Below are 13,544 nucleotides of genomic sequence, written 5' to 3'. Positions count from 1 at the left end.
GTGATGTTTTGTTTTCATACCTAGTCAATAAGATGTAAGAATTTTAATACACTGGCGGACACTCAATCTTGGACTATTTATAATTCGACTGACATAAAAATGTAAAACAGGCCTTAGGCACCTAACCTCACTCTCGGTTTTTGTAATTTCTATCCTGACAGCTAGAGAAAAAATGACAAAAAATCAAAATAATTTATTGAACTTATATTAAAATACGTATTGCTGTCGGAACATCGACGCCAAAATTAAATTTCTACAATTTCAACAATTTCTAATAACTTTCTCAAATGGTTACTGAATATTGCAATTTATAAAATAAAAATGTAATTTTGTAATATTTTCATTACAGTATATGGATTATTTGTTTTGTTCAAATAAATAAGTGCGAACACACACCACTGCTCTCAGCTGATTTCAGAACTCCCCAATATTTACGAATGGATTCGTCCGCAACCAGTTTTCGTCTCTGCGCATCCCTTCCATCGATATCCTTCTTGGTTTCTATGACCTCTAACTCCCAAAATCCCAAATAAGACAATTTTTGTTTTGCTCATAATTTATATACTCTCGCACATTGATAACAACGAGTGCCACTAGTTTTAAAATATGATAGGAATAAATCTAAATTTTGACTCATCAGATAAGCATAAACAAACATAACCTCAAAAAGTCATGTCAACACGTGCAAAATGACAACTCAAAGTGTCCAGGGCTTCACAGGTATTTTTTTATAAATAATAACAATGTCTTATGTTTTTTCTTTCAGTTATTCCTTTTTATTTCTCAAGTGATAGCACAGATCATCATGACATGTTTCTCAAAGAACACTCTGTTAGGAATTTTGAGGAGAAGAAGCCCCCCGGGAAAACCCTTTTTGTTCTCAATGTGCCCCCCTATCTCACGGAAGAGCACATGAAAGACGTATTTTCTCCGGCTGGAAAAGTACAATCAGTTATGCTTCAAACAAGTGTAAATGAGACTAATGAATTGTGCGGATTTAAAATAGCCTATGTGGTGTTTACAAAACGTGAAAGTCTCTTAAAAGCATTAAAATTGGAGCGTTTGACTTTGTTAAATTCAAGAAACGTTTTATTAGGAGTAAGTAAATGGATTCACGAATATAATTCAACGGTTTACAATCATGAAAAACTGAACGAAGAAGTGAACAATTACATTAAACAACATGAAAAGGAAGAAGAGGAGAAGAAGTCGAGTGAGAAGCAAGAAGTAGATGATGAAGGGTGGACTGTAGTGACTAAAAAAGGGCGAAATCCGGGTTTGTCTAGAAAGGAAAGTGTGGAAAATAAACTAATAAAGAAAAACAAAATCAAGTCTAAGAAGAAAGAACTGAAGAATTTCTACACCTTCCAGTTGAAGGAACAGAAAATGAACAACATAATCGCGCTAAGGAAGAGTTTCCAAGAATCAAAGGAAAAGGTGAATTTGATGAAGAAAATGCGAAATTTTAAGCCGTTTTAATCGTGGAATAAAAATTTATTTAGACTCTTTGTGTGTGTTTATGATAATACTCATGAGTTTATTAAAAGGAAGTTGTTGTAGTTGGTTTATGAGGTCATCTATTTTTCCATAGACACATTTTGTGGAGAGTGCAACTTGCACAGCTTGCGCAAATCTGTCTAATGCGATTTGTAAATTCGGTTGTTGTTTGTTACTGGCCAACAAAATGTGTCTCAACGCCAGGGCCAAATGTTGGGCACTAATTGCCTTAGGGGGATGTGTTTGTGGTATTTCAAGGATACTGTTGAGGAGCGCTAAGTGTAAGTGACAATACAAGTCTGAGTCTTGGTCATGTAGAGGCGCCAAAGTGCACCATCTGATCAATCCTGCAATCGCTGTTGTGGCCTCCATTGCGATAGCCCCCGGCGGCAGTGCGGCTTGTTTCTGTTGCGCAGCTATGCACAAAAACGCATTTTGCGAAATCTAAAACGCCTAATTAGTCTTCACTTCAGAAAATTCTTCACACAAACCCAAAACGTTATCGTTTGAAGCAAACCTTCCGAAGGATACGTTTGAACTTTATTTTTCGAATTGTAGTAATTCTCAGCAACTGCAGTCAGGAAATTAGCGGTAAATTGTGGGGCGACGTCTGGTAAAGTTTTCATTCGTTCAGAAGCGGCAGGTACGAGGTGGAAATAGTCATAAACTATAGCTTCTGCCAGTTTACAACTGTTCACAGAAGTGCACCCCAACTGCTGCATCCACGTACTTGTAGAAGTTAGAATTGCTGGTGAGGGAATTCCGATTGCTAAAGACACTAATTTGCTTAAAATCCCCGATCTTTGCATCGCAGTGGTGCCACTAAACAGGGACAAGAAAACTGTGTTTCGGGCCGCTTCATTTGAAAGGCTATTAAAATGTTCAAATAATATTTCGAGTAAATGCAGCTCCATTAGGGCAGAAAGTGGAGAGGTGCGCTTGTTCCCCCGCCGATCTACCTCGTAGAAAATAAATTCGGACATCAGATTGAGGGCTAAATCCATATTTTTGATACTGGTGATGCGGCCGCATATTAGCTCACCTAGAATTATCATTTATACCAGTTGGTTCAAAAACAAATCAAATTCACTCACCTATTTTATTTAGGGCTTCTTTAGCACAAAGAGGGAATTCTAACTTGCGCAAAGTTTGTTTAAGATTCACTTCAGAGGCTGCAGACATGTTATGGAATTGAGGTTATGTTTAGGCAACTTTTAAATTAGAATTGAATCACAATTTTGCATTATTGAGAGGCCACAGGCACGTTATTATTACCCCATCATTCATATAAGAGCCTAAAAAAATGAAATGCCTAGAATTATTCTTCGTTTTGTTTTTTGAGGTTAGAATTCGACCAGAGTTGAGGTTATGTTTAGGGTTTTTTTGAATTAATTTAATTCCAATTTTGCATTTTATTGCAGCTAGAAAATGGTTGTTGCATTGGGTTTAGAAGGCAGTGCCAATAAACTAGGCATTGGGGTTATAAAAAGCGGACGAGTGTTATCAAATTGCAGAAAAACGTACATAACCCCACCGGGCGAAGGCTTCTTACCGAAAGAAACAGCCGAACACCACCGAAAAAACGTGATAAGTGTCCTCAAAGATGCACTTGATCAGTCAGGTGTTAAACCGGCCGAAATTGATGTTATTTGTTACACCAAGGGGCCTGGTATGGGGGCCCCTTTAGCAACCGTTGCAGTTGTAGCACGAACTTTGGCCCAGTTGTGGAATAAACCGTTGTTGGGGGTTAATCATTGCATCGGCCGTATCCTTTTTTCTTATTTAAAATCTCACATTTTACTTATTTACTTAACTTTAATTAGATATTGAGATGGGTAAATTGATTACAAAAGCAACAAATCCCATTGTTCTCTATGTTAGCGGGGGCAACACTCAAGTAGTAGCTTACTCAAGACATAAGTACCGAATTTTTGGTGAAACTATTGACATTGCTGTGGGGAACTGTTTAGATCGATTTGCACGAGTTTTGAAACTCCCGAATGACCCCAGTCCAGGCTACAACATTGAACAAATGGCAAAAAAGGGGAGTAAATTCATAGAGTTGCCATACTGCGTGAAAGGCATGGATGTTAGTTTTTCCGGGATTTTAACATTTATGGAAGAAAGAGCCGATAAATTTCTCCAATCAGGGTATTCCCCTGAAGATTTATGTTTTTCTCTACAAGAGACGTTATTTCCCATGTTGGTTGAAATAACTGAACGTGCTTTAGCCCACTGTAATTCACAGGAGGTTCTTATCGTTGGGGGCGTAGGTTGTAATGAGAGATTACAAGAAATGATGAAACAAATGTGTGACGAAAGAGGGGCTAAACTATTTGCGACCGATGAACGATTTTGCATTGATAATGGGGTGATGATTGCACAAGCTGGATCTGAAATGTTCAGGTCAGGTACTAGAATGAGGTGGGAGGAGTGTTTTATCACTCAGAGGTATAGAACCGATGAAGTGGAAGTAACTTGGCGTATAGATTGATGAAATAAGTTGTATTATTAATTTTTTTGCAATAAAACAAGTTTCTTTGAATTATTTGGGGAAGTTTAGTTTTGTGTTTGGTTTTAAACGCAAAGTCCCTAGATTATTGAAGTCTTGCGGGGGGAATGTTTTATCACCCAGAGGTATAGAACCGATGAAGTGGAAGTAACTTGGCGTATATAGATTGATGAAATAAGTTGTAATGTTATTTTTTTGCAATAAAAAAGTTTTTTTTGAATTATTTGGGGAAGTTTTGTTTTGTGTTTGGTTCTAAACGCAAAATCCCTAGATTATTGAAGTCTTGGGGGACGCCATTTCCTGAAGCAAAAAGTGGCAGGGAGAGGTGTCTCAAGTCGATGTTGTTAAAAACGAATTAAAAGTAATTTTGTGTGAGAAAGGCCATTGCGTTCTGCTGCAGGAACTGCCGAACAAAAACCAAGGTAAGATACCAAGTTTGTGCAACTCAAGTGCTCATTAAACAGTTCCTTCTACCTAAGACTTGTGTTTGCGTTATAAGTATAAATACAGTTAAGTCGATAACCGAAAAGCCACCGTAAAGCTCGTACAAGTACGCGAAAGACTCAACAGTAGTTTGTGTTGTGAATTTTGAAGTTAAAAGTCAAGTAAGTTAGTTGTTTGGAAAAAATGTTAAACATGAAGAAGCGAGATATAATCAAAAAGTGTTTTAATGGTAACAATGGAGTTGGCGGCAGACCGAAGGTAAGACTAAAATAACATCGGTCTCAAAGAGATTAAATCAGAAGTGTTTAGCAATTGATCTTTTGTTGTACCCATCAACTCCCTCCACAAGAATTCTAACCGATATTTTACTCTCTTAGCCTAAATCACTAATAAAATGGACTCGGAAGACTCGCGTGATGCGTCTTCTGACAACGAAAGTGAGAGAAAAGGGCCCCACAGTCCCGCCAGTTCTAGATCCAGAAGTCGAAATTCACAGGCGGCTTCGGTCATAAGCAGGTCTGCGTCGCCACAAAGTGGGCCTGAATCGTTAAGCAGATCCACGTCGCCTGAAGACAGCCAGAGTGGCCCCAAATCGCCGGCCTCGTCACGTAGTGGCTCGCCTAATTCACCCGAAAACCCCCCTAGGTCCCCGCCCAATGGCGACGGTCCTAGGTCCCCCTCACCCGCTAACTCGTCCCGGTCCAGCTCACCAGCCGGGCTCAAAAGCCCCATTTCAAATAACGGAGACAAACGTTCAGAAAGTCGTAGCTCAAAACATTCAATATCGCCAGATAGGGTGACTAATATTTCCGACAGATCGGGGTCCTCACGTGCGAAGAGGTCAGACAATGAGGACGGAAACACGTCTGATTCAAGTGTAGCGAGTGTAGATTCGTCCAGTCGAAAGAATAAAAATATCACGAAAAATGTTGATACATTACCAGAGGAAATTTCCGACGGTAAATATTTTATTTTTTGTTACACAATTTGAAATACTTGCGTAATTTGATAGGTGATATGGAATCAGACCATGAAAAGGAACCAGAACACAAAAAGGAAGAACCGAAAAATGTCAGACAGGAAATCAATATCAACCATGAAGACTTGTCAGATGTTTCCGATTTAGATGAATCTATAGGAGGCCATTCCGACGACGAACGCGACGAAAGAAAACAGAATGGTGAAACGAAAAAGGAAGATGTTGAAATTATTTCGGAAAAAACCCGACCTGAAGACGGTGAAGAACAGTTAGATTTTGAAGCAGAAGATGGAGAATGCGAAATGGAAGAAAAGAAGGACAAGGATGAAAAAGATTCAGGTTCATTAGCTGAAGATGGCGAGATGGCGGAACAGAGAGAGAAAGAAAAAGAGGAACTTGAAGAGGGTGAAGTTACAGATGAGGACGAAGTCAGACCTGAAGAGACAGAACCTAGACCTGTGTGTAGATTTTTCTCAAGGGGGCAGTGCACGTGGGGGGCGAGTTGTCGATTTTTGCATCCAGGGGTTACTGATAAAGGTATACAGTTTTTTCAGAATAATAAATGGTTTAAATTGAGGTTTTTGAGAACATAAGGTGCTAAATTTGCATGTACAGATGTTGAAAAATTTAAATTATTCACAAAACTGACCTAAAAAATAAGTATATGTAACATACATTGTGATTTAAAAAAAACGGCAGGACTGTAGAAATTTAATTTTTTTGGTCCGACTTTAAAAATTAAAAAACTAAATTAAATGGCTTTTAATATAGTAAATATAAGCTGACAGTTTTAGAATTTTTGTAAATGTCATTATACAGGGTGCGCTAGAACTCACGCCCCTGAGAAAAATACCATGTAATTTAAGATACCAGGAACATGGAAACAATGTTTAAAAAATTCTATCTAGAAAAATTTCGAAGTTATGAAAGTTTAAATTTTGCATTATGTCTGTTAAAAAACTAAATTTCCAAGTTTTTTTGCTACTAGAAGAGGAAACAAGGAAGTATCCTAAACTGTAACTCTGTTTAATGTTATTTGCGGCTTTTATTACCAAAATTTTTGTATGTTTACTAAATAATTATAAAAATACATATACAAGATCATCAGTATCACAGACATAAAAAAATCTCAAATGTCAAAAAATAAATGTCAAAGTTTTTTAAACATTTTTTCCATATTTCTGATATCTTATCTTACTTGAATTTTTTTTTCTGTGTCACAAGTTCTGACACACCCTGTATTTTGGGCTATATTCAACTTTTTAATTTTAAATAGAGACATATTTTTTTCATAATTTGGAAGGTATTGTTTTTCTTGGTACAGACATTTGCAATATGTTTTACTTTACCTAAAAATAATTTAAAAAAATGGAATTTGGAGAAAAAAATTATAAAAATTAATAAAATCTAGTTGCATGGTGTCAATAACAAATTGTCGTTAACAATAATCTTGGTAAAAGTAAACAAAATAAATAAATAATAAAAAAAATAATCACACTAAATTAGATGTTTTTTCTGGTTTGTTATAGGTAATTATTGTCATTCTTTACAAATTTAAAAAAATATTGGCAATATTTTCTTTCATTTGATGTTTTTTTAACATTACAGTAATGGCATTGTCTATGCAACTATTTTTTTTTAACTTTGATAATTAAAAAAAAATAATTTCTAGTAAAAGTGAAACATATTGCATATGCATATTGCATAAAATAGTAAAAAAGTCTTTATTTTGACACTGGTGCTGGTGCACTCAGAAAATTAAAAATTTGTTATGACCGTTCAATAAACTTAATACTCGTAGACCCCAACCTTCAATTTTATGAAATAGAGCAGTTCATAAATTAGTTATTGAAAAATACGTTGATGGAAACTAATTTTTAATTTCTTTAATTTAAGTGGAAACAAACAACACCTGATGCTGAAACATTTTCTAAAGAGCGCTACAACACATTTTTGAAGACATACCATAGAAAATATTACAAAAAAATTTCCCCAACTTTAGTAGAAAATTTATCGGTTTAGATATTTTTGTTTTTATTTATTTTTTTCAACAAAACTTAAAAATAAATGTAAATTAATAAACACACTTATTGGCAGAAAGAAATGATGTATCTACGAAGACTGAAATTTAAAATTTCATTAAAAACGTCAAAAAAATGACAAAAAACAGAGTATTTAAGAGCATTTTACATATTTTTTTATTAAGTTATGTAGTTACCTCTAATTGGGGCTATTTCATTAGGTAATCTATGGTCCAAAAATAAAATTTCTTCCTAATTTCAAATTGTTTATTATCGGGTACCGGTTTCGGCCAATTTGGCCTTCATCAGCCCTACGTCCAGAAAATTTCACATTAAAATACTTTACAAACTTTAACATTACATATCAAATTATGTACATTTAAATAAAATTAAAATTAAAAACAATTAAAAATCCCCTATTTGTTTACTCTTGCTGTCAAATTTCTGTGAGATCGACGCATTTTTTTATGTTACTCAAATAAAGCCCTAATGTGAAGACTATACAAAATTATCTCAAAAATTCAAGATACTATTTTAAGTCGTTTATGTTTGTCTAAGGATTTTCAAAAATTTGATTTTTTTGCTAGTTTATGATTTATAAAAAAAGACAAAACATTTATGATACGGGAAAGTCTTTATATTATTTTTTTTCTTTTATTTATATTATTTCTTGACCTGAGTTGAATTAATTTATTCATTAGGATATTAAGAAACTCAGTTTTTGGCTTAACTCGGAATTTCGAATTTTTCAGCGTGCTTTTTGCGATTCTGCGTCGAAACTGAACAAAGCGTAAATGTTGACTGCAACTAATACATTCTAAATTATAAAGAAAAAATATGTGTTTTAATTTAAAATTAGAAAGCCCAAAATATACTATGATATTTAGGAAAATCCTAAAATTGTCAGCTTATATTAATTAATTTTTTTAATTTTTGAAATCAAACCATAAATTAATTAATTACAGCACCTGTCGTTTTTTAAAAATCACTATATATTTTGTATTTATTTTAAGGAAATTATACAATGTTTGAACTGATCCGGCCTGTCGTTCCTGGCGAATACGGTAGAGAAGAAAGAACCTACGGTAGACCTGAACCAGCACCCGTTGAATCAGCATGGGAACGTGGACTTCGCACAGCCAAAGAAATGCTCCGAAAATCAATAAAACGTAAAGAACAAGACATCGATTTTGAAGAAAAGAAAATGAATTTGAGTCTAGCACAAGAAGAATTTGATAAAGAGAATGGTTATTACGGACGTGTTGCATCACCGGAACCAAGGTACTTAATTATTTTTGAAACAAAGATTTACTAAACTTAATGTATAGATATGTAAGACACGTCCCTGTTGAGTATCCACCAGTGGTTCGGCCACCACCCACTGAAGAATATTACGGCCGAAGACAAGTCATATACGAACCTGACTACGTACCACCACCGCCACGAGAACGAGTCAGAACATACCGAGAACTTCCATCACATAGAATGCCCGATTTTTACAATAATAAATACGAAGATGAGCCAATTCCAGCAACTACAAAAACTCGCAAACCTAAACGTGAAGTGATCGTTCAAAGAGCAGCTGAAGAACGACCTGTGCGAGGAGACGAATGGTCGGATCCTTGGATGAGGTCAAAATCACCAGCAGGTCGTAAAACTGCAGGAAGAAAACGTTCGTACAGTTCCGGTTCAAGTTATTCTTCCAGCAGGTATAAAATTTTTAATCGTGAATTTATTGTTAGCCCAGTCAAATTAGATAAAAATAGGGCGATCGGTGGAAAAGAATCCTAGAGTTGTAATTTTTTTAAACGCTTTCTTTATTCTTGGGTAGATATACAGGCTGTATTATGAAAATCCTGTATGTTTTACCACTTTTGGATTCTTTGTTTAATTGTCTTTTAACAAGTTTTAGTACCATATGCCTAAAACTAACCGCTCGTGAGATATTCACCAAATAATGTATTTATTAAAGTAGGCAGTGGAAAACAATAATATCAAGTAATGTTGACAAATATTATTCCTTTGCATTTTCTCTTACTGTTTTTATACTTTTTAATGTTAATCATGGATGATAATGTGTTAACAGACATATTTTGAATAAAATAAAAATTGTGGGAGAGCACTACGCTTTTACACTGGGTGATTTCTGATGAGACACGTTCCAAATCGTCGAAAATTTAAGCGATTTAAAGAAAATTTGAGGATGTTTGGGGAGATACAGAATTAGATAGGTATTGAAGAAAATGCAAGTAACGTTGGCTTATCGCACGCAACTGTTCTAATTTGGGTTTTCTAAAAACCGCAAACATCTTTAAATTTTCTTCAGGTTGACGAATTGGAACTTCTCTTATTGGAAACCGCCCAGTGTAAAGGCGTTGTGGTCTCCAACTATTTTTATTGCTTTCAAAATATTCTCGAATCATGTCTGTTAACACATTATCACCAGAACACCAAAAAGCATAAAAATAATAAGAGAAAATGCAAAGTAATAATATTTGTCAACATTACTTAATATTATTGTTTTCCACTGCCTACTTTAATAAATTTTTAATTGACTCATATCTCACAAACGGTTGGTTTTAGGCACATGGTACTAAAACTTGTTAAAACACAATTAAACAAAGAATCCAAAAGTGGTAAAACATACAGGGTGTTCCATTAAAAAAATAACGCTGATGTCATTTCCGGTGAAACAGAAAACAGCAATAATTTAGCATCTATCCCAAACGATAGATGACAAAAAATTTCTTCTAAGAAGTATTGTCATAACTTTAAAAATAATGGAGTTGTGGCTTGGGCGTTTTTCATAATACAGCCTGTATATCAAAAGTCCCCGAAGGTGGGGGGCGAGCTCGTGGAGGGGGAGGGGGCTAAAGGTGTCTTTTTTGTTTTTTTGCTTATATCTCGGAAACAACTATTACTCCTAACGGTTTTTGCCTGCTTATCAAAATTAAAGCCTACAAAATTTCCTACAAAAATGGTCCTTTGCATTTTTGTTGTAGGACTAACTGTAAGCGAGTTATAGGGCTGACAAAAAACATCATTTAAAAAAATGTGCTTTATCCGCATTTAAAACAGAAGTAATCTTGTGATTTGAAAAAACTGAAAACTAATTGAATTTATTTGGTGCAACACTTCATTAGAGAGTCTGTAAAGTCTTCCGAGTCGTCCTCATATGCTGTATCTGCACTTCTACACTCTCTAAGGATCATGTTTTCTAAATTTAAGGTCTTTATATCCCTTTAAATGTGTACACCGTTTTATTCCCTTAAAGACTAATTTTCGAAAAATCTGATTTTAGTGCCCCTTTACACCTCTAAAGAATGTTATGTTTATATCTTTGTTTAAACATTTACACCCCATTTAACCCCTTTACAGATTGATTCTCTCTTTCATCCAAAATTTTTATTTATATCTCCGTTTAAATATTTCAAAGTATTTTTAATGCAATTTTATGTAGACTCCAAACTTTTGAAGCCTACGGTTAGTCCTACGACAAAAATGAATAGGACCATTTTTGTAGGAAATTTTGATGCAGAAATAGACTTCTACAGAAAATTCTTCAAAAATTACATAAACGATGAGTTTGTATTTATAGACCCTCGTGACTCCCTTCTTTTAATGAAGTATTGGATCCAGTAAATTCAATTTATTGTCAGTTTTTTTTTTTTTAATTACAAGACTAATTCTGTTTGAAATGCAGATAAAGCACATTTTTTTAAATGATGTTTTATTTTCTGCCCTATAACTCGCTTACGGTTAGTCCTACAACAAATATGCAAAGGACCATTTTTGTAGGAAATTTTGTAGGTTTAATTTTGATAAGCAGGCAAAAACCGTTAGGAGTGATAATTTCCGAGATATAAGCAAAAAAACAAAAAAAGACACTTTTAACCCCATCCCCCTCCTCGAGCTCGCCCCCCCACCTTCGGGGACTTTTGATATACCGAGTGTCCCAGGCAGGCTTGGATATAGGAAGTTAACATGGAAAATTAGTTTTTATTTTTTTCTGGCTGCAGGAGTAACAGAAATCAAAATCTGACTGATGGAGTTTGTAGTGCTTGAAGAGGGCTATCTTATCGATATTTTTATCGATTCTCTAATTAACTCCATATGGGCGAAAACGACCGTCGAATAATTGAAATTTGAATTTGCCGGGTTAGCGTTACTAAGAAACGAACTATCAAGTCATTGTTGCCAAAGGAGATTTTGTCACAATTTGACTTGATAGTTCGTTTCTTAGTAACGCTAACCCGGCAAATTAAAATTTCAATTTTTCAAAAGCCGTTTACGCCGAAATGGAGTTAATTGGAGAATCGACAAAAATGTCGAAAAGATTGTCCTTTTCGAGCACTACAAGCTCCATTAAACAGATTTGAATTTTTGTTACTCCTGCAGCCGGAAAAAAATAAAAACTAATTTCCCATGTTAATCTCCTATATCCAAGCCTGCCTGGGACACCCGGTATGTATACCCAAGTGTAAAGAAAGCGTTTTAAAAAAATCCAACTCTCTAGGATTTTTTTTCCAACGATTTGTCTAATTTGACTGGGCTATGTATCAAGGAAATTTTTACAGTTCTTCTAGAAGTTCATCGGAATCTAGTCGCAGTTCATTCCGGTCGAGATCAAGGTCACACAAGAGATCAAGTCGGTCGCATCGTAGTAGACATGTATCGCCATCTGTCATTGTTTCGGAACGCAAAGCAGCCAATGAGAGAGCGGCTCTAATGAACCCGCCAGCACCACGAAAACGAGCGCCCTCGCCTGGTAGAAAATTAAACTTTAATGAAATTTTATTTAATTCAAATGCGTTTTTCAGGAATGATGAGAGTGAGTGCAACAAATCCTCCTGCACCGCTCAAAGAGGATCAGTTCGGTCGCACCCGAAGTAAAATGGCGATAGCTGCGGCTCTAGCAAGGGTGAAAGGGCGTCGAAGATCGTCGAAGTCGTCATCGGATAGTTCTGGATCGAGTTCGAGTGATTCGGATTCTTCAGGATCGAGTAGTTCTTCCAGTAGGGAGGAAAGTTCGCCGCGAAGGACGAGTGGTGTGTTGAAAATTTTTTTGTGATGTTTTTAATTGTGATTAATTGCAGGTGTTGATATTTCGATAGCCAAAGCCATGGATGCTTTAAAAGGAAGTTCGTCTGAGAAACGGCAAATTAAATTGAATTTGAAAAATCCGGTAGGTGCACGTAAACCGGAAATTTCGGACATTGCGCGTAAAACGGAAGCGTTACAAGGGAAGAAACGTCCGGCGAATTCGCCTCCGCCGTTGGATCCCAAGTCGAAGAAGGCGACGTCTCGAAGAGAGGAATTATTAAAACAGTTGAAAGCAGTTGAGGATGCTATCGCGAAAAAGAGGTCAAAAGTGAACTAATTGATCGATTCATAACAATTCCTTTATAAGGAATGTTTGCATAACCAGTGGTTTTCTTAACACACGATTTTGTGTGGATGTTGAATTGGCACTGTTTGTAGAATTGTGTCATTGATGTTTTTCATGAATGATTTCAAATTAGGTGCTTTTTTCTAGAGTAGGTTATTAAATGACTGACGTATAGCGTTATGATTATTATATGGTAGTAATTTAATTCACAGTAAATTGAATTGTGATTTTAATAGCATGTATAATATTAATGTAATAAAAACAACCTTCTTTTATTTGTTTGTTTAGGTGGTTCAATGTGGATTTTTCATGGTAGTATTAACGGGTGCCTACAGTGAATTTAAAGACTATTCTCGAATAAAAGTATTATAGTAACGATTTTACACAACACATTTTTTTGTTGAAATTTATGACTTGCTAGTTGGTTGAGAAGATGTACGTTTCATGACAATTTTACTCTTTTTTTTTAAGTTATAAGAAATTTGTGCAAAATATTGGCAAACAAACGTGTGTATAAAGTAGAACTTGAATCATAATCTTCTGGATTATTTCTAAATATTTTGATATTTATAGTTTAAGTAAAATACATATTTACAGTTTTGATTTTTATTTATTTTTTAACCTGCCCTGGTTATTGACAATATTACACAATTGAATTTATTGTAACAAGATCAGAAAAAAAAACCTATTTTTTTAATGAAG

The 13,544-nt window shown here is 35.1% G+C and overlaps 4 protein-coding genes across 8 annotated transcripts; 3 read left to right on the top strand and 1 right to left on the bottom strand.

Annotated features, from left to right (window-relative positions):
* Nucleotides 1–480: 480 nt before the first annotated feature.
* Nucleotides 481–1,508, top strand: LOC123005900 (ribosomal RNA-processing protein 7 homolog A). The gene is made up of 2 exons (XM_044399961.1): nucleotides 481–720; nucleotides 767–1,508. The coding sequence occupies exons 1-2, from the start codon at nucleotides 690–692 to the stop codon at nucleotides 1,477–1,479; spliced, it is 744 nt and encodes a 247-aa protein (XP_044255896.1). The 5' UTR covers nucleotides 481–689; the 3' UTR covers nucleotides 1,480–1,508.
* LOC123005846 (uncharacterized protein C7orf26 homolog) lies at nucleotides 1,474–2,896 on the bottom strand. The gene is made up of 3 exons (XM_044399850.1): nucleotides 2,592–2,896; nucleotides 1,989–2,539; nucleotides 1,474–1,941 (listed from the first exon to the last, which is right to left on the bottom strand). The coding sequence occupies exons 1-3, from the start codon at nucleotides 2,677–2,679 to the stop codon at nucleotides 1,495–1,497; spliced, it is 1,086 nt and encodes a 361-aa protein (XP_044255785.1). The 5' UTR covers nucleotides 2,680–2,896; the 3' UTR covers nucleotides 1,474–1,494.
* Nucleotides 2,324–4,045, top strand: LOC123005851 (probable tRNA N6-adenosine threonylcarbamoyltransferase). Of its 3 annotated transcripts, none has more exons than XM_044399880.1 (3): nucleotides 2,324–2,839; nucleotides 2,919–3,262; nucleotides 3,321–4,045. In XM_044399880.1, the coding sequence occupies exons 2-3, from the start codon at nucleotides 2,926–2,928 to the stop codon at nucleotides 3,989–3,991; spliced, it is 1,008 nt and encodes a 335-aa protein (XP_044255815.1). In that variant the 5' UTR covers nucleotides 2,324–2,839; nucleotides 2,919–2,925; the 3' UTR covers nucleotides 3,992–4,045. The 3 variants fall into 3 exon arrangements, with proteins under 3 accessions (XP_044255815.1, XP_044255807.1, XP_044255799.1); XM_044399872.1 differs by having other exon boundaries at nucleotides 2,324–2,862; XM_044399864.1 differs by having other exon boundaries at nucleotides 2,325–3,262.
* A 249-nt stretch (nucleotides 4,046–4,294) lies between these two features.
* Nucleotides 4,295–13,445, top strand: LOC123003536 (zinc finger CCCH domain-containing protein 18). Of its 3 annotated transcripts, none has more exons than XM_044398357.1 (8): nucleotides 4,295–4,431; nucleotides 4,831–5,412; nucleotides 5,466–5,969; nucleotides 8,467–8,734; nucleotides 8,782–9,162; nucleotides 12,040–12,221; nucleotides 12,274–12,501; nucleotides 12,550–13,445. In XM_044398357.1, exons 2-8 carry the CDS (start codon nucleotides 4,848–4,850, stop codon nucleotides 12,831–12,833), a joined length of 2,412 nt encoding a protein of 803 aa, XP_044254292.1. In that variant the 5' UTR covers nucleotides 4,295–4,431; nucleotides 4,831–4,847; the 3' UTR covers nucleotides 12,834–13,445. The 3 variants fall into 3 exon arrangements, with proteins under 3 accessions (XP_044254292.1, XP_044252700.1, XP_044253488.1); XM_044396765.1 differs by having other exon boundaries at nucleotides 12,031–12,221; XM_044397553.1 differs by having other exon boundaries at nucleotides 4,302–4,711; nucleotides 12,031–12,221.
* The last annotated feature ends 99 nt before the right edge of the window (nucleotides 13,446–13,544 follow it).

The sequence above is a fragment of the Tribolium madens genome, unplaced genomic scaffold, assembly GCF_015345945.1.
Source record: "Tribolium madens isolate multiple individuals breed KSU strain unplaced genomic scaffold, Tmad_KSU_1.1 Scaffold_11;HRSCAF=98;Tcas5.2_LG3b, whole genome shotgun sequence".
NCBI lineage: Eukaryota > Metazoa > Arthropoda > Insecta > Coleoptera > Tenebrionidae > Tribolium > Tribolium madens.
This window is presented reverse-complemented; position numbering and strand designations above follow the sequence as displayed.

Excerpts from the sequence above, each read along its gene's own strand:
- LOC123005900 (XM_044399961.1), top strand. The coding sequence starts at position 690 with ATGACAACTCAAAGTGTCCAGGGCTTCACAG. Across the intron at positions 721-766 it reads AAGTGTCCAGGGCTTCACAG|TTATTCCTTTTTATTTCTCA; the intron begins GTATTTTTTTAT and ends TTTTTCTTTCAG.
- LOC123005846 (XM_044399850.1), bottom strand. The coding sequence starts at position 2,679 with ATGTCTGCAGCCTCTGAAGTGAATCTTAAACAAACTTTGCGCAAGTTA. Across the intron at positions 2,540-2,591 it reads AGAAGCCCTAAATAAAATAG|GTGAGCTAATATGCGGCCGC; the intron begins GTGAGTGAATTT and ends TGATAATTCTAG. Across the intron at positions 1,942-1,988 it reads TTCAAACGATAACGTTTTGG|ATTTCGCAAAATGCGTTTTT; the intron begins GTTTGTGTGAAG and ends TAGGCGTTTTAG.
- LOC123005851 (XM_044399880.1), top strand. The coding sequence starts at position 2,926 with ATGGTTGTTGCATTGGGTTTAGAAGGCAGTGCCAATAAACTAGGCATT. Across the intron at positions 3,263-3,320 it reads GGTTAATCATTGCATCGGCC|ATATTGAGATGGGTAAATTG; the intron begins GTATCCTTTTTT and ends AACTTTAATTAG.
- LOC123003536 (XM_044396765.1), top strand. The coding sequence starts at position 4,848 with ATGGACTCGGAAGACTCGCGTGATGCGTCTTCTGACAACGAAAGTGAG. Across the intron at positions 5,970-8,466 it reads TCCAGGGGTTACTGATAAAG|GAAATTATACAATGTTTGAA; the intron begins GTATACAGTTTT and ends ATTTATTTTAAG. Across the intron at positions 12,222-12,273 it reads AAAACGAGCGCCCTCGCCTG|GAATGATGAGAGTGAGTGCA; the intron begins GTAGAAAATTAA and ends TGCGTTTTTCAG.